Raw genomic sequence first — 19,521 nt, 5'->3', positions numbered from 1 at the left:
GGGGGGGGGGGAGTAGGGTGCTCTACTTCCCTTTATATACCAAGAAAGAATTTCCTGAACCCGAATACTACTAGTGCAACCAAGATTACATGACAGCCCATGCCTCCTTGCTCTGTTTCTGGAGAGAACACCTTCATAAATAAAGAAGGTCATGAAATGCAGTGAGCATCAATTCACTGGGGTTGCTGGTTTTTCCAGGTCTCCAAGTCTTCCACATTTGACAGGGTACTCCGGTAAAAGGTCGCTAGGAGTGAAATAGACTCAATGGCAATGAGCTGACTTCATTGTCACTCTTTTCAGCTGTCCTTCTTTGATAGATTTTATCTTTATTGTACTTTCAAAACCATTAAAATTTCAGTTAGCTGCTCAAGAATCATTAAAGTTTTTTTTTGTGTGTGTGTGTATTTAAGGAAGAAAAGACTGATAAAATTCTTCGAGGTCTAGTAATAAAACTTGCTGTTTACCAAATCAAACTCAAGTTATCAGGACAAATCTTAATAAAATGTATGAATGCCCTAGACTTCTTCCCAACCTTTTTCCAACCCAGTTTGCTAAAGATAATGAAATCGGACAGATTGTCATGTTGATTTTCCTTCTAGAGCCATTCTCAGAACATCCTCTTTGAGATTTTTTTAGGGAATTAAAAGAAACAGAAGAACAAGATCCCTCTTATCAGAGTAATCTTTTATTTTCGGATTCCCCTCACTTGTACCTAAAACCATTGATGCTTACTCACTGAATTAAAGGTGAACTTGGGCTTACCATTGTAAAATAACTGGATATTGCAGACAGCAGACAGCCTAGCTCAAGTGTGTGCCTGCATGCCAGAGCTCACTGCTTCAGTTCCCTTACCTGAGGCGGGGGAGTTCGATCATCTTTACAGCCCCTATGGTTCTGAGAGGACAACTTTTGAGAGGCTAACCCTTATACCAAACCCAAAACCAAATTCACGGCCTTCAACGCAATGCTGACTCAAATAGGCCAGGATCCTGTAGGGCAGCGTAGAACTGCCCCTGTGAGTTTCTGAGACTGGCACTGTTTACAGACCCAGAAAGCCCCATCTTTCTCCTGAGGAGTAGTTGGCGTTTTTGAGCTTCTGACCTAAAAGTAGTAGCCACTACACAACCAGGCTCCTCCCTTGTACCAGGGGGCTTCAAAAAGCTGGTGGTAAAAATGGACTTAGCAGACAATGGAATATGCCACCAACTTTGTGAAGACCTCCCCATTTATCCTCTCACACTGTGAACTGTGTTTTTGTTAGCAGCCTCCTAGGTGGCCCCTTACTCAATGGAATGAAATGCTGCCTTGATCCTGTGCTATCCTCATGATCAGTTGGGGACTGGACCCTTGTGATCTGCAGGTTTCTTCCTAGTCTTAGTTTGTCTTAGTCTGGAAGCCTGGCTCATCATTTAGCAACACACCTGCGTCTACTAACACAGATGGTGGCTGGGCAGGAGGTGCACTGGCAGGGAATTCACTGGGTCTCTCTCAGGAGGGCAGAATGTTACCACTCAGCCACTAACTCTAGCCACCTCACCCTATGCTATTTTCTCCAGGGCACCTCTTGACTTTACCTCCGCCTGGGTCTCCACCTCTAGAAAGCAAGCTCCAGGAGGGCGGGACTTGGTTGGTCTCATACACAGTGATTAAAACAGGGCCTCAGAATCCTCGGAACTGCCACAGCCCCGTACCCTTATTCAATCTCAGTAATTAAAAATAAAGCAAAATCTTAAACAAACAAAAACAATACCCATTTTAATGTAGAATAACATGATGAAAACTTCGTAGGGATCAACTTCAATGGGATTATTAAATAAACCCTTTAAATTTTAGTAGAGGATACGCGTTTGGTTATTCCATTGGTTTGTTTTGGGAGTTGACTTGGAAATAAACACATATCAAAAAATAACAAGCCAAAAAACCCCCAAAAACAAGCCATCCTATTATGCTCTCCTCCAATGTCCAAGCCTTGAAATACATGCAGGATGCTTGGAAATGAATCCGGCACCTCTGGATCTAAATACTGCATCAACAGTCGGATGCAAACTTCTTGGAGCACAGCAGCCAATTTTTTATTTACACAGCTGTTGGGCTCCAGGGAAAAATAGGGTAAGGAACTGAAGCAAGAGTGCCATTTTACTATAACCAACAGAAGCGTCCTCTGCTACCCACAGGTGTCTGTGGCTCACGTGCCCCAAGTCACTGTAGGAGTGACCTGGACATGCTAAAAAATAAGCAGAATGCACACCTATCATTCTCTCTCTCTTTTCATAGATTGCTTAGAATAATTCTGAAATCTTTACTAAAGTCACAAACTTTCGTAGATATGGGGTGGGGGGGACAAAACCCCCCAAACTACCAAAGTCTTCTTCAGGGCACTTGTAACTTCAATTACCGGAGTTCCCTCAATGCTTGCCATGTAGAGCAGAGAGAGAACATGAATACATCTTAACAGATGGGCGAACAAAAAAAACAGTTAGTGCTTCCAATTGAGCCATGCTCCAAACCAACTAACTCAGCGAAACACAGGAAGTGTTCCTCTTTTAAACACCACAAAAATGTCTGTGGGCTTTGTTAATTGTAAAGTTGATAAAATATACAGTTTGCATTATTCTAGCTTAACTCCAAAGGCAGAACCACAAACTTGCAGAACTGGGTCTCAGAAGTCATGTCTACACATTTAAAGGGCAAAGGAAGTGCTTCTGTACCTGCTCTTTATGAAAGTCTACAGCTGGAATGGAAAACTGATACATATGAGGAATGAATATTTTAAATTCATTTGACACTGGTAAAAGGGGCAACTAACATTAGTGGAATAGAATTCTAAATTCCCAACCACTTGAAAATTAAATTACTTTGATGGATTCAGCAATTAATTTTTTTTTAAACTTGAATTAAGATGAGACACATACATTTAGGATGGGCCAACTTGCCTTAAATCTGTAGAAAGCCTCCCTTTGTTAAGAAAAAGGGTGTTTATAAATAACTTCAATGGCTTATTCCATTGACATACACGTATTAAGATCAAAAGGAAAACACCACAACTGTTACAGCTATACCTCACTCCTTGCTTTTTTATTCCTATTCGCTAACTTCTTGCCTTGTTAATCGTAATTTGATGACACCCAGCAATGCAACACTCAAATAAATATAACAATCACAAATCAGGACGTTTGCAGGGCTGTTTGACAGTTTCAAGTTGTAGGAATTTTAAACAGATGCCAGAAAAAGCAAAGAAAACTTAATCTGACACGTACTTAAATGCTGCTGGATCTAGAAATAATTTTGAGAAGCTTTAAACTCTTTTTAATGAAAGTTTTTTCCCTTCAACATGAAAAGCGTTTTTTAAAAAAAAACACACACAAATTGGAGTTAACACACTAGGATCTTATTTAAAAATTAACCTATGTTCTTATAAAACGAGTTCAATACGACTTTAGCAATCATTTGGGGACCTAAAAACCGTTTCTTAAAAAACGTCAAGAATTGTTCAAAACCCACACAAAGGTAAACATTAGCTTTATCATATGGATAAGGGGCAAAGAACGTGAGGGGCCAGAGAGATAATAGGGCTTTGTTTACACAAGCCAGGTAGAAATGGAAGAAACCTACACGAAACTGGATGAAGATGAGCAAACAATTGCTATCGGTTGTCCCGTGGTGGTTCTATTGCTCACACAACGAGGGACAAACTACCCACGCCGGCCCCGCAAAGTCTGTCACTCACGTCCCCGAATAAAGGGGGCAAAGGTTTCCCAGTCGACGCCGGGTTTAAAGCTCCGGGCAGCACTGGGAGCTGGTGCAACACACCGGGAGCACTGAGCCGGGCTTAGAATAACTGCGGTTTTAACCAGGGGACCTGGACTGTCTTCACACGCAAAGGCGACGTCACCCCAGCTTTAGGGGCGAGGAGCAAATGCCTTCTACATGTTCGCTTCACCTGGCGCCGCATCCCCCAATACAGGTCTTCCTCGAAGGTCCCCAGGGACACGCATTTCCAAGCAGGAAGGGGCGCGTAGCTCCGGCCGCAACTCCGGTCTCCTCAGCACTAGTCCCGGTCCTCTGGAAAGGACAGGCACACTCTCACCCACCCAGGACACAGAGTTGCTCGAGAGCCCCAGACCGGCTCCCCACAAACTTTCCGCAGCAGCGCGAGCGCCCGCACTTACCGGCGGCAGAAGTCATGATTCCCCCGCCCCCGGCGCACTCGCTTCGCCGCTTCGCCCCACTCAATCCATGTTCGCCTTTCAGTCCATTGTTCAGTGTTCGGACAGAAGAGAAAAGCCTCCGCGGCGCTCGCTTTCCGTCCCGCGGACCCTGCACAAAGGAGGCAGCCGGCTCCAGGGACCCTGCGGTGCACCCGGGCGCGAGCCGCCAGGGGCGGGCGGGCGTGCACGAGCGCCGCCCCGCCGAGCTCCGGGCTGACGGCCAGGCGCGGCCACGAGCTGCGCGCACCGCGGATCCGCCGGCGCGTGCCCCGGTCTGACTCCGAAAAAAAATCAGTGCTCCAGGCGCCCCCTACTAGCCGCGGCCGGAAAAGGCGCACCAAAGCTCCCGCCTTCTCCAATCATAAGGCTTAGACCTCTTCTTCCCACCTCTGGAGCCGCCCCCATCTGCACGCTCACCCTCTTCTCCAATAAGCGCGTAAGGAAAGGGGGCGTGAACTGCCAGGCATGCTGGGAAATGTAGTTTTCTGGACACAGAATGGGCAGGCGCCTACGCGCGGGTGCTGCTTGTTCTCCCGCCTTCATTTCCCATCGTGCTGAGGCGGGTGGCATGGCGGAGAAGGATGACACCGGACTTTGACGAAGAGGTGGTTTTTGAGGTAAGGGGAAAATGGCGGTGGGTGTGGAATGCCTTTGTTTGAGGACAAGGGCTAGCAGAGAAGAGAGGGAGCAAGGCGTGGGACCTAGCCACGGTCCAGAGAGCCGGTGACACGCCGCCTTCGGCCTTGGCCACCGACACCCTCCCCCCACTCCGGTATCTGCGGGGCCTACCGCTAGGTGCAGCCCGACAGGTGTAACCAGCGGCCTCTGCTCCAGGCCGTACGGAATTCGGAGTCTTGGCCGCTTTGCCAGCGCCCACGGGCAGGAGCCCCACCTACTCCTTCGCCAGGGATGGATGCGCCCTGGGGGCACTGCGCCTCGCCGGGGCGGGGCCGAACCGTGCATTTTGGTTACCCAGTGGTACTACTCAACCCTCCCCTGTTTTGTTCCTCGATTTTTGGGGTCAGTATCCAGAAGTTTATCTTGTTACCATTCTCTGCCGAGGCGTGGCCCGCGGGATGACGGCAGCAGGTGCCAGGTTTGGGAGACGGTTTGAAATCTTTGTGTCGGATCGACTGTGGGTGCTTAGGGCAGGGACATCTCAGTATGCAGGTGCAAGTCTTTTGTCCTTTGCTATTAAGGTAGGTGGAGCCAGTTCTTCTGACTGGACACTGTGAATGCTTTTGTGTAGGATTATTTTAAGGCGTCTCTGCCATCTTGAAAAGAAACACTGGACCAAACAAGTGTGTATGTTTTGCACGTACGTTCATTCATCCAAATGGATTTTTCAGAAGTGGGGAGCCAAATCGCCCGTGACTTCCAATGGGATAGCTAAGCACCGACAGGTAATTACGGTATAGAAAGATAAATGTTCAAAGATGTTCCAACTATCATTGGAAGATTGGTTTGGAAACTGTGCGCCACCAGTCTTGGTGGCGCTTGAGAGACTGCACCCAGTAAATGGTATCGGAGATGCATCGTGAACTGTGGATCAGATTGGAAAGATCAGAGGAAGAGAATGCATTACGAAGAAGGAAAACAGAACCGCCTTCTAAGGTTGAGAGGCTTGAAAGTACCTGGTATGGTTTTTCCTGGAGGATGGAGTAGAACCTTGGCGGCACAGTGGTAAAGTGCTCCAACCGAAAGGTAGGCGATTGGAACCCATCAGCCACTGTGCCGGAAAGACGCTGCAAACAGCTCTCAAAGTAATGAACAGTCTTAAAACCTGCGCAGTGATTGTACTTTGCCCTGCACTGTCGCCATGAGTGGAAAGTCGTTGTAGTAAGTGGTTTGATGTCGGTGAACTGTGGAGGTAGTACAAGATGTAGCTTTGCCAAAATGAGAGAGACTAGCTGGCAGGGGCTCACCAGGGTAAGACAAGGATTGAATTGTAGTAATGAGAGAAGAAATAATGAATGCCTTGATCAGACATTTCTAAGGTAAAATTGAGGAAATGGTTGCAGATAGAATGTGGAAATTGCAGGTGACACAGAAATCTAGGTTGCTAAAATTTCTAGAGTAGAGGAAACTGGATGGATGTGTTTTGTTTTGTTATCTCTCTTATTTTCTTAAGTTTCTGAATATAACAGTGTTGCATGCCCTAAGAACATTTTTAGACAATACGCTAAAAATGTAAAGTCATTATTATATCAACCAAAGATGGCATTAACATTATAGTGTATGTTTTTACACTTTCTATACCAATTTTTCGTGTGTGATCTCTTAACACAAAAATATATCAGAGCATATAGAATTTTGTACCTTTTATTTTCACTGTAATTTATCTTCAGTTTTTGGCTATTCATATACTTATTACTATTGTAATAAATTATCTCATATATGCTTATGATATAAGCATTTCCTTCTTATTGGGTTTCCAAATTTTCACCATTATAAGCAATTTATTAAGTCTGTCTTTAACTGAAACTCCCATGTTTTCCTCAAAGTAATTTCTATAATTGGAGCCAGTTGATCAAAGGATGTGAACAGTTTTTTAAGGCTCAAGATTTATCAGAAGGTTTAAACCAATTCCTATTTCCATTAGGAATAGATGGAGTTTCACCAAATCCTGAGCAGCAATCTCAATAGTTTCCTGTAATCTTTGCTAATTTGGTAGGCAAGCATTATAGTTCATTGTTCTAGTTTTCATTTTGTGCATTAGTGCTTATAGCCATTTTTACTTATTTGCTCGAAGGTCCTCTTTGAATTGTGACCAGTTTTCCTATTGGATACTAGCTTTGAAAGAATTGAGTTGCATGAATTCTTTTTATATTAGCTTCACAAGGCTTGAAGCTAATATATAAAGAATTCATGTAGAATATTTTTTCTACATGAAAATTTTCTATATTTTTACAAAAAAATTTTCATGTAGAAAAATTCCCATATATGGTGTTTTAATTTATTTACCTTTTGTCATATACACTTTTTAAAAATTACAGTATAATATACATACAGGAAAATGCACAAATCCTAAGTGTGAAGACTGATGAATTTTCATGCATTGAAAACACCCATGAGCCAGCACCTTGATCATGAAACAAAAATCAACAGCACATTATATCCATTCTCCTGCTCCCCCCAAAATAACTCCTATTCAGATTTCTAATAACCTAGATTATTTTTGTCTGTGTGTATAGTTCACTTACTGTGCAATTCCATTTATATGCTGTTTTGTGTTCTTTTTCTTCTTTTTTAATATATGTGAGATTCATCTATACTGTTATATGAACATTTTTATTTTTCTGTAGAATACATGTGCATATATGACAGCTATGAAATCCATTCTACTTTTGATAGTCACTGGGTGATTTCGAGTTTGAGGTTATTTCAGATAATGTTGCTATCAGCATTTTCACATATGTGTGTCTTCGAATACATTTCTCTTGAGAGTGGATTTGGTGGACAGTAGGAAATGCACATGTTCACTTTTGGCCGATATTGGTAGATATAACCAAGTATGACTCCACAGTGGTTGTATAGATTTATATTCATATCCTTAGCAACTGTTGCTATAATTTCGGTCTTTTACATTTTATCTTTCTGGTGGGGGAGTATACTGGTTCTTAGTGGTCTTACATGTTTATTGTATATCCACTTCTGTGAAACGCTGCTCAGATTTCCTGCTTATTTTTTCTAAGGGATTCCCTTGTTTTCTTACTGATTTGTTGGAGTTCTTTATTCCTGCTGGATGCGAACAGTTTGTTGGATTTGTTGTGTGCTGTGGGATCACTTCTGTCCCATCAGTTCTAACCCAGTGTGCAGCAGAATAAAGCAATGCACCATCCTCACAATTGTTCTGTGTTTGAGCCTATTGTTACACTCTGTCATTCCATCTCACTGAGGGCCTTCTAGATTTTTAGTGATCCTCAACTTTACCAGGAGCCCTGATGGCACTGTGAGCTAAACATTAAGCTGCTAAATGCAAGGTCTGTGGTTCAAACCCATCAGCTGCTCTAGACAAAGATTAGGCTATCTGCTCCTATAAACATTTGCAGTCTTGGAAGCCCTATACAGTGCTCTCTGAGTCAGAATCAACTTAATGGCAGTAGGTTTGGGTTTCATGATCTGCCAATCTGGGGATTGGATCTGGTGGCACTGTTGTGTAAACATTGAACTGCTAACCTCAAGGTCATTGTTCAAGCATACCAATCACTTCTCAGGAGAAAGATGAGGCTATTTATTTCTGTACAGATTTACTTTGCTGGAAGTCCTATATAGGGTCATTGTGAATTGTAATTGACGCAGTGGCAGTGAGATGACATGAACAAGTTATATGAAATCAAGTTTCACCAACCTCTCTTCTAAGGAGCATTTTGGCTATACTTCTTTCAAGACAGATTTGTTCATTCACCTGGCTCTCCATGGTATAGTCAATATTTTATGCCAACAAATTTAAAGGCATCAATTCTTTGTTTTCCCCTATTCATTGCCTAACTTTTGCATTCATAGGAGGGGAATGAAAATACCATGACTAGGGTCATGCATTTTGATCTTAGCCATCAAAATGACATTTTTTGCTTTTTTGTACTTAAACGAGGTCATTGCAACAGATCATTGTACACAGTCCACTGTAATACATCATTTGATTTCTTGACTGCTGCATCCATGGGCATTGATTGTGGATCTAAGTAAATGCTATCCTTGACAGCTTCAGTATTTGCACTGACTCATAGCAACACTGTAAGACAGCACAGAGCTGCCCCAGGGATTTCCTGTGTTGTAATCTTTAGGAACCTTGGTCGCACTGTCACGTAAGCACCATTGGACTGGTAACTTCAAAGTCAGCAGCTTTATGGGAAAAAGATGAGACCTCCTACCCCCATAAAGAGTGAACAGTTTCAGAAACCCACGGACGTCGTTCTACTCTGTCCTGTAGTGGGAGTTGACTTGGTGACAGTGAGTTTGGTTTTGGTTTGGGGATGAGCTGGAATTGACTCATTGGCAATAGGTATGGACAATGTTCAGGAAGGAGCACTGGTGACCTAGTGGTTAAGTGTTCCACTGCTACGTGAATGGTCAGCGATTCGAACCTACCAACTACTCCATGGGAAAGAGATGTATTGGTCTGCTTCTGTAAAGAATGTAGCCTTGGGAATTGCATTTCCACCCTGCCTGAATTTTAAGGATACTGTGAGTCAGAATCCACTTAGAAGTGGATTAGAATCTTTCTTTTTAGGAGCAGATTGCCAAATATTTTCTACTGTGTGGCAGCTGTTGGATTTGAACTTCTGAGCTTTTGTTTAGTAGTCAAGCATTTAACCATTGTGCCACCAGGGCTCCTTGTGTATCTAGAATATCCTTATCTTCATGTGTTGCTTTTGTACTCTCATAGTGGTATATTTCAGTGAACAGAAGCTCTTAATTTTACAACGATTCAATTAAACCATTTTTTTTTATAGTTGGTGTTTTTAAAGAAATACGTGCCTACTGTATGATCAAACCAATGTTTTCTCTATAAAGGCTTAATTGTTTTTGCTTTCGCATTAAACCATCCATTTGGAAATGATTTTTGTGTGTGGTATAAAATGAAACCCATTGCTATTGAGTCAATTCCAACTTTACCACCCTTTATAGGATCTGTAAGACTAAATCTTTACAGAAGCAGACAGCTTCTACTTTCTAACATTGAGAGACTTGTGGGTTTGAACCACCAATCTTGAAATTAGCAGCCCAATGTCTAGCCCAGTGATATGGTTCGATTAATTAAAAAAAAACATCCTTTTCCCACTGCACTGCAGTGTAGCCATTGTCCTTTTACGTGTGGATGTTTGTGCACTTTCCCCTATTCCATTGGTCAGTTTGCTCATTCTTGTGCCATATTACTTCATTACTATAACTTTATATTGATCCTTAATATTAAATAAGGCAAGCTCAGCAGCTTAACTTTTCTTCAAGATTGGCTATTCTTGTATTTCCATATGAATTTTAGAATTTCATCTCTTTCTGTGCCCTAGGACTGATTTTACAAAATAGAGATCACATGTATTTAAGGATGCAAGTAAATTGGCCCTTAACGATTTAGGTCTAGGAGTAGAGTTGGACTTCCAGTTCATTTTCCTTAATGGTTAGTGCAGTTGTTTATTTGGGGTGATCATTTTGGTGATTTTGTTATTCTGAAAGGCAATATGATATCGTTGCTAAAGACAAGTGTTTTACACCTGAGAACTTAAGAAATCCTAGTGCAGCTACTAATTGACTTTGCAAGTTACTTCTCAATCTTAAACTAGAATTAAGTGACTTTGCAAGTTACTTCTCAATCTTAAACTAGAAATCACAGCACCTGTATCATAAAACCAAACCCACGGCTGTTGAGTCAATTCCAACTAGTAGCAACCCTATGAGCAGAGTAGAATTGCCCCCATGGCTTCCAACGCTATGAACTTTTTCAGATGCAGACTGCCACATCTTTTTTCCATGGAGTGGTTGGTGGGTTTGAATTGGCAGACAAGCTACTTTCACCACTGTACTTCCTGGGCTTCTTGCTTATAGAGCTTATAGGAAATTACTTTATATAAATTAAGTACTTTTGAGAATGCCTACCATACTGTAAAACCAAAACCAAACTTGCTGCCTTCATGTCAAGGCTGACTCCCAGCTACCCCTGTGGGTTTCCGAGACTAACTGTTCACAAGAGTAGAAAGCCCAGTCTTTCTCCCGAGGAGCTGCTACTGGTTTCAAACTGCTGACAGTGCAGATTGCAGCCCAACACGTAACCACTACATGACCAGGCTCCTCTGTAAATATTCAGTAAATGTTGGCTATCATTTATTTTCAAGAAAATATATTTTTTCCTAGAATTTCAAAATGATTGATACAAAGTGTGCTTAGTAGTTTCTTAATTTTTAGTGCCTTGTAACTTTCATATTTCTTCCTATATTTATTCACACTTTCTTTTTCCCTTTTCTCTTCGTGCTTGCCAGACTTAGCAGCTAGATTTGCCAGAGTGCCAGTTTATTGGTTTTGTTTTGTTTTGTTTCCCATTATTGGTTTTATTTGATCAGCTTAGTGGTGTTCGGTTAGCTTTTGTTTTAATTTCTACTATCTTTGTGTTCTGCTGGGGTTTCCCCCCCACCCCAAGCTTCTTTTTCTTTCTTCCTTTCTTCCTTCCTTTCTTTCTTTTCTTCTTTCTTTCTTTCTTGAAAATAAATTCGTTATTTTCAGTTACTACCCACCAATAAGAAAGTTAGGTTCACAGTTTTAGCTCTTGACAAAGTGAGTAAGGCAAATTTCTATCCATTAGATACAACTAATGGTACAACTTTTTAAAGTTCATGCTATCTTGAAAGCTTGCAACATACCAGATATTTTGTATTCTCTTCACAAACTGCCAGCAGTGATTGACAGTGAGTGGACCTGTAAAGAATTTTCTACTTAATGTTTTCTAAAATATTGCTAGAAATCAATTGATTTATAGCTAATGCCATACATGTTCAGAAATGAGTTAGATGGTTAAATATAAACACACTGGTGTAGGAATATGTATGCTGTATTTTCAAGAGGGGGCAACAGCCCTTATGGACTTAATACTTGCCCCTGGGTAATTTGTTTGTAAATATATAAAATTATATTAGACATTAGCACCAGTGCAGAACATGCCCAGCATCCTAAGATCCAAAATACCAGCACATTTTATTGGCCATTAAAAAAATAAGTGTCTTTACCCTAAAACATCAAATAAAGATGAATAAATCTAACACAAATAAATAATTCTGATACACTACAATTTCTGTATAAAGGGGCTTCAAAAAGTTCTTGGGAAAATTTATTTAGAAGGTAATGATGTTCTCCCACAAAATTTTTGAACCCTCATGTACATGGTTGAACCAATCCGTTAAGCATATTTTTAAGATCTTCCCTAATTTAAAAACCAGGCACTAATCATTGTTAGATTATGAAAAAACTGAGTGGCTTAAGACCTTTGAAACAAAATTCCTTTCATGTCTATTAATAAATGTGGCAGAAAAAAGTCCTAGAAAATCTGTTTATTACTAATCAGTCTCTCCAAGTGTGTTTCAGTAAGTGGTGGTAGTCCTATTCAAGGAATCCCTTATTAACCTAATTTCCTAATGGTGGAAGAGGAAAAAGTGTGTTAACCTTTTGTGGAACAAATATCTATCATCAATTGAAAATCAGAATAGCAACATAGAAAATTCAGAAACAGTAGGATTCTTTGGTTTATATTTCATGGATAATGCTGCTGTTCCAAGCTTATAAAGCTGTCTGCTTTCCGAGTTCTAAATATTAAAATACTCCTCTCCCTCTCACCATACTAACCAGTACCCTTTGGTTTCATTAGAATAAGCAAGGGTTAAAGGGTTGTTTATAGAAGTAAAATTCTGATTTGGGAATCTTTCAAATATACAAATCATACCTAAGGGCCATAAACTATTTTACAGGAATAGCTTAAATATTATGACTTAGCCATTCTACTCATTGATGGAGGGTGAAAAAAATCCACAAGCATGTAACCACTTCACTCGATAGGATTTATCCCTCAACAATAAACATACACAATTTTAATCAAGTGTATCTAATTTAGTTTTCAAAATGGGAAGTCATATCGTTGAACTGTAAATCAAGTCTAATTTGAACCTAATGAACCATGCATCACCATAGGAGCAAAGGTTAATAAACCAATGTGCTTTGAATTTGTTCAAGTACTGATATTTTTGTATATAAAGATTTAGCATATATAACAGCTATCATGAGAACTGAAAAAAAGGTTTTCCCCCAAATGAAAATATTAAAACTAAGTTAAAATACATAAAGTAGTTAGTATTCCACACAGCATAAAATTGGACAAATCAATTTTACATGTCCCAGCTGACCATGTGTGAAAATGCAAAGCAGGTAGTAAGACCAATATTATGTCCACTATTTAAAACCACTTTGTAATTGGGGCAACAGCTAGATCCTTAATTAAAAAACACAAATGAAGGGAAAGCTTTAAACTGGTACACACTGTTCACACCTGTATTTCAAGTTTGGAAATGCATATTTGCAAGCAGCAATACAAAAGTATTCATGAAGAATGCATAATCTCTGAAAATTTTGAAAACATCCCTGCTACCAATACATTTCTAAATACAAAACTGACTACCATATTCGTTACTTCTGTGTAGCGAGAGACTAAGCTTCTTTTTCTTCCCGCTAAGCTTCTTGACTTAACTACGGAAAATAATTTGAAAACTATAAATTTCTCTCTGAGTACTGCTTTAGCTGTATCTCGTTTATTTTGGAGTATCATTTGTCTCATAGCTTTTCATTTCTTTAATTCAAAACTTATTTAATACCCAGATGATGAGTGCACAGGAATCAGTGATTTTTTTTTTAATGTATACCTCCAGACCCACAACTTCATGCTAACTATTATAGATTGCATCACCTATATTCCCTTGTCCTCTGGATTCCATTTGGGTTCAGCCATACGATGGGCCAGCAGATCAGAGGGCGGAGGAGAGAACACCAAAGATTTAACTCACTGGTGTTTCTGTACGTAAAGCCACAGCTCTTGTTGAGGGACTCTTTTCCCTGAGCTTCAACTCCTCCAGGGCTTCAGAAAGCCTCTAACACCTTGGCATTTAGGCCTGTGGAAGGAGAGATCTTTTTACTGTTGGTAGATTGGGTGCTCCACACTCCCCTACTGGTTGTCTCAATCCTGCTTTAAAACAAACAAACAAACAAATTACTGTTGCTCATTTCCCACTCATGATTACCCCATGTCTTACAGAGTAGAACTGCTCACTGGGTTTTCTTGTCTGTTATCTTTTCGGAAACAGCATTGCCAGGCATTTCTTCCAAGGCAATACTGGGTAGTTCAAACCACCATCCCTTAGGTCAATCCAAGTCCAAGTCCACTTCCATCCAGCCTATTCCAACTCATAGTCATCCTGTGTAAGGTTTCTGAAGCTATACATCTTCATGGGAGCAGACAGCTTCATCTTTCTTCCACAGAGTGGCTTCTGGGTTTGAACCACCAATATTGCTAACCGTTACCCAGTAACACTGTTAAGTATAAACCCTTTATACCACCCAGGGATTCTCAACTTTGCTTATACCTTTGTAAACAGTCATTTCATGAAACTTTACAGATACTTTGTTTGAGTATTCCATGTGCTTCTATAGGGAGACCGAATCAGCCATGTGCTCACTTTAATGTTGCATAGCTTTAAGGGGAGAAACTGTGGAAAAGATCGTTAACGCAGGAATATGTACTTGGACTATCTCTAACTTTCCAGAGTGGTGGCTTTCCTAATTTGGAATACTAGCTTTCCAGATTCCCTCTGTACCAATCAGGGACTAAGTCCCAGTCATATTTCCCTCAGTGTTAGTTTCCCACATGTTTCTTGTGAAATCTTCCTTTAAGACTTCCTTATTTAACCTGGTTTTTGCTGCCCTTGTTCTGTTGTTTGGAGCCCTGGTGGTGTTGTCAAGTAAGCATTATTCAGACCTGCCAGGCAATCCATGGAAGAAAGATGAAGCTCTCTGCTTTTGTAAGATTTACAGCCTCAGAAATCTTTTATAGAGCCACAGTGAGTTGGAATCATCTGAATGCTAGTGGGTTGAGATTGGTTCTTTTGTCTCAGAAAAATTTTTGTGCATCATCATCCTTGGTCCATCTAGCTTTACTCTTTGAGAACTTATTCCTTATCTGTTAGTATTCCATAGCTCCATATGAAAAGGCATTAAAGTATAGTTTTCTTGTGACTGAACATTTACAGTTCTATTCCTATTGGCACAAGTTTGTGAACCTAATGGCCACCTTAGGAGTTGATTAATTATTAGCTTTCACATGATTTTGCACCGTGTGGAAGTTCCAGGCAGTTTCATACACAAGTAGCCACAACCAAAGAGCCCTTATAAACATGAGTCATGTGCTGGTTTTGCTCTGGATGTTTCTTTCTCTCATTTAAATGTCTTGCTCTTAGGAATTAAGCTGGTTAGTAGAGCAGCATCACCTTTTATCAGGTGTTTTGCAGCATCTTGGAAACGACTTGGAGGCCACCATCTTATTCCCTGCTTCTTGGTTTTTCCAACCATAAGTGATTCCCCTCATAACCTTATTTTCAATCAGTTTAGATTTGGGGGGCAACACAGAGAGAACTTCCTTTGCAGAGCTGAAAGCATTGGTGGACACATGGTCTGTTTTCCAAGGTATTATAGCTTTACCCATTGTTTAGCCATTTAGATATAAATAGGCAATCATAACTGATCTTTAGCTTTTTCTTCTGTTCACTAGGCCAGTCTAAGTCCATGCCACACATTTCAGGTTCTAGTAAATCAGCTGTGCTTCTTCATACCAAGTACTGTACCAGCCCTAGGTCATAATGCTGAAAATAGAAACTTCTGTCTACCATAAACTTAAAGAGACTTAATACAGGGAATTAGTGTTTCAAACATTGCTTGGAAGTCTGGAGGATCGGGCTCTACTATGGTTTCTTGCGTCTGAAGTCAAGACCACATTAAGATTCAGGAAGTCATCATCATAACTGCTTCTTGATAAGCCACATATCTGGTGCTTTGCTACTGAAAGTTGGAACCTGTTCACTGCCTCTGGTGACTGCCCTGCATTACAAGGAATGCATACTGGGATGCTGGTGCAGAAACATCTTGTCTGCATGGCTATGCCTTATGGGAAGGAGAGGGAGAAAACGAAAACCTCCAAGAAGTGAATTTCTTCTTCCCTTTCATCTTCTAACTCTGGCACAGACAGACCTAATTGAGGGAGCTTAATTTATCTACCTGCAAGAGGCTTTTAAAAATGTCAGCTTTAAAAATAAAAATGAAAATGTCCATTTTTGCTTTCCAACTTCTGCCATACAGGAAGGTGCATACAAAGGAAGGTAGAATGGAAGTAGAACAACCCACTTTGCCATAGGCCCTAGCCTCTCCTCCCTTAAGAAAATCTAACTGATATCTTTGGTATATTTAATATAATACTGTTATTTTAATGATGGTCAGAGTCAGAAATCCTATTATGTTTTGAGAATGAACATGTTGCATTAAAACAAAAGTTTTAAATCAAGCAAATTTGGAATATATGCTAACTACATCCCTCTACTGTTTAAAACTCTAAATATATCATTGAAATTTTAATTTATGGATTACTAGTGAGTTTTAGAAGACGCCCTGGTGGCATAGTGGTTATTTGTTGGGCTGCTAATCACAAGGTCATCAGTCTGAAACCATCAGCTGTTCCTCTGGAGAAAGATGAGGCTTTCAGTCTCCGACCACCCACAAGAACAACTCTGTCCAATCTTACAAGGTCGCTAAGAGTCAGAATCAACTCGATGGCAATGAGTTTTCTTGTTTTAACATCTCCTTATATTTTTGTTCATTTTTATATATAACACGGACGAGAGCTGCCCTCATTGGGTTTCAAAGGCTGTAATCTTTATGGAAGCTGACTGTTACATCTTTCTTCCACGTGGGTTCACGCTTTTTGACTAGTCACTGTTAATCAAAGACTTGGTAGCACACTGCCACCAAGTCTTCATTTAATCTTCAGAGTAGATGGGATTATCTCAATGTTGTGTTTTAGGAGAGTATAAAATTAAAGAGCCTAGATATACATAGCCAGTGCTTAACAACTGCAGATATACATCGATATACTCACAGATATACATAGCCAGTGCTTAACAACTGCATCACACTTAAAAAAATATGTAACTATTTTATCTAAAGGAATATTATTTCTACCTCTTTTCATTATTTGTAGTGCATTGAAATTGTTCCTTTTAAACTTCATTCTTGCAGGGACAATGCTATCCTCTTGGGAGTGTTACGCTCCCCCAGCTGTTCATGTCTCTGTGGTTGACCTCTTGATTGACAGGCTTTTGGCATTTGTTTCTTAATATCCCTTTTTTCCTTTATTCCAGATTGAGAATATGAATCCCCTCCTCTCCCATTAACTGAATTTATTTACCTCCTGTAGCATTCCTAGTTCTCAGTAAATTACTCAGTGTTAACCCTTTGTTTAACAGGAAGGATAATATGCTCTATATTAGCTGTGCTTCCACATCATACTAAATCAATCAAGTGAAAGGAAACTGCTTTTATACAAACTCCCACATTTTAAAAAAATCATTTAATGGGGGCTCGTACAGCTCTTATCACAATCCTTACATACATCCATTGTATCAAGCACATTTGAACATATGTTGCCATTATCATTTTCAAAGCATTTTCTTTCTACTTGAGCCGTTGGTATCTGTTCATTTCCCCCTCCACCACCCTCCCTCCCTCATGAAGCCTTGATAATTTATGATTTTTTTTCATGTCTAAACACTGACCACTGTCTCCCTTCACCCACTTTTCTGTTGTTCTCTCCCCTGGGAGGGGGTTATATGTAGATCATTGTGATCTGTTCCCCCTGTCTCCCTCCACCTTCCCCTTACCCTCCTGGTATCACTATTCTCATTATTGGTCCTGAGGGGTTTATCTGTCCTGGATTCCCTGTGTTTCCAGCTCTTACCTATACCAGTGTACATGGTACATACTCTCATCTAGCCAGATTTGTAAGGTAAAATTGGGGTCATAGTGGGGAGGGGCATTAAAGAACTGGTGGAAAGTTGTTTCATCAGTGCTAAACTGCACCCCGACTGGCTCTTCTCTTCCTTGTGACCCGTCTGTGAGGGGATGCCCAATTGTCTACAGATGGGCTCTGGGTCTCCACTCCACTCTCCCCCTCATTCACATTGATATGATTTTTTGTTCTGGTTCTTTGATGCTTGATCCCTGATCCCATCGATACCTCATGATCACATAGGCTGGTGTGCTTCTTCCATGTGGACTTTGTTGCTTCTCAGCTATACTGTATGGCCATTTGTTTATCTTCAAGTCTTTAAGACCCCAGACGCTGTATCCTTTGATAGCTGGACACCATCAGCTTTCTTCACCACTTTTGCTTATGTACCCATTTTGTCTTCATTGATACTGTCAGGGAAGATGAGCATCACAGAACGCCGGGATATTAGAACAAAGTGTTCTTGCGTTGAGGGGGTACTTGATTAGAGGCCCAAAGTCCATATGCTACCTTAATACTTAACATATAAATATATGTACATAGATCTATTTCCCTATTGTTATATATAAATATATTTACATACGTACATGCCTATATTTAGACCTCTATAAATGTCCTTTGCCTCCTAGTTCTTTCCTCTATTTCCTTTTACTTTCCTCTTGTCCCACTATCATGTTTGACCTTCATGCAGGTTTCAGTAATTATTTCGGCTACATTGCCCTTGATCAAGCCCCACCAGGTACCCTATGACCTCCTTGCCATCAGTTTTAGATCACTTGTTCCCTTATCCCTGGGTTTCTTGACAGCCCCTTTCCTTTCCCTCACCTCCCCCTCTCCAATGTCCCGCCCCCTGGAACCATCAGTCCCGTTGTTTTCTCCTCCGGATTGTTTATCCCACCTATCTTATCTAGGTAGACATGCAGAGACAATAATAAGCACAAAAACAAGACGGAGCAAAACAAAACAACATACAAAAAAAAGAAAGCCTATAAATAGTTCCGGCTTGTTTGTTGACCTTTATGAGTGTTTTCCAGTAGAGTCTGATGGGGTGCCAGGCCCTGGCCCTAAAGTCTATTTGTGGTATTCCCTGAGGACTTCATTGCTTTGCTCCCTTGCTGCTCTGTTTTACACCCTTAGTGTTTCGCCCTGGTGTGGTGGGGTCAGATTGGGCACAATTCCCGCACTGTGTCTCCAGTGTTTTCCCCTGTAGCACTATGGGTCAGTGAGGGACGCCATGCCTCGTGGTGGGGTTGGCCCTATGATCCTTTCTGTGCATTGGCAGCTCTGAGCAGGAGTATCGTCCTTGGGGCTTGGTGGGCCAAGATGTGTCCCATTCTCTCTCCTTCCCTCTTTGTTTGCTCCTGTGTGCTCTGATCAGATGTTCCCCTCTCCCTGAGCTATAGCTTCAGGGGTGTCCTCTAACGTGCATTCTTCTGGGGGCAAACTCCTACATTTTACAGAAGATAAATGGGTTAAAAATCCCACTTGTTTGAGAACTTCTCTTTACATTTTTTTGAGATAGTTTTTGAACTTTAATAGAAATATTCTCTATAGTCATCTTGAAGCCAACCAATAGTTGAACTTCACTAGTCCAAAGGGTCTCTCATGAGCATTATATCTTTTTTTTTTTAATTGTTTTATTAGGGGCTCATACAACTCTTATCACAATCCATACAGACATCAATTGTGTAAAGCACATTTGTACATTCATTGCCCTCGTCATTCTCAAAA

The 19,521-nt window shown here is 40.8% G+C and overlaps 2 protein-coding genes across 9 annotated transcripts in view; one reads left to right on the top strand and one right to left on the bottom strand.

Moving 5' to 3' along the window:
- FGD6 (FYVE, RhoGEF and PH domain containing 6) overlaps positions 1-4,318 on the bottom strand; it is a 121,029-nt gene extending 116,711 nt beyond the window's left edge. For both annotated transcript variants that reach the window (XM_045290004.1, XM_004700388.2), the window contains exon 1: positions 4,170-4,318. In XM_045290004.1, coding sequence (XP_045145939.1) covers positions 4,170-4,185 — 16 coding nt within the window. In that variant the 5' untranslated portion in view covers positions 4,186-4,318. The remainder of the gene's footprint in view (positions 1-4,169) is intronic.
- Positions 4,319-4,751: 433 nt separating this feature from the next.
- The window catches only part of VEZT (vezatin, adherens junctions transmembrane protein), a 75,481-nt gene continuing 60,711 nt past the window's right edge, over positions 4,752-19,521 (top strand). For 5 of the 7 annotated variants that reach the window (XM_004700387.3, XM_045293224.1, XM_030885389.2 and 2 more), the window contains exon 1: positions 4,758-4,825. In XM_004700387.3, the coding sequence (XP_004700444.1) occupies positions 4,790-4,825 (36 nt within the window). In that variant the 5' untranslated portion in view covers positions 4,758-4,789. Of the gene's footprint in view, positions 4,826-19,521 lie in introns of all 7 variants that reach the window. The other 2 variants (XM_045293236.1, XM_045293231.1) reach the window with 1 other exon arrangement.

Source organism: Echinops telfairi, unplaced genomic scaffold, assembly GCF_000313985.2.
Source record: "Echinops telfairi isolate 266 unplaced genomic scaffold, ASM31398v2 ScPeMD7_2;HRSCAF=8, whole genome shotgun sequence".
NCBI classification, from domain to species: domain Eukaryota; kingdom Metazoa; phylum Chordata; class Mammalia; order Afrosoricida; family Tenrecidae; genus Echinops; species Echinops telfairi.
Note: the sequence above shows the minus strand (reverse complement) of the source record. Positions and strands in the feature narration are given on the sequence as shown.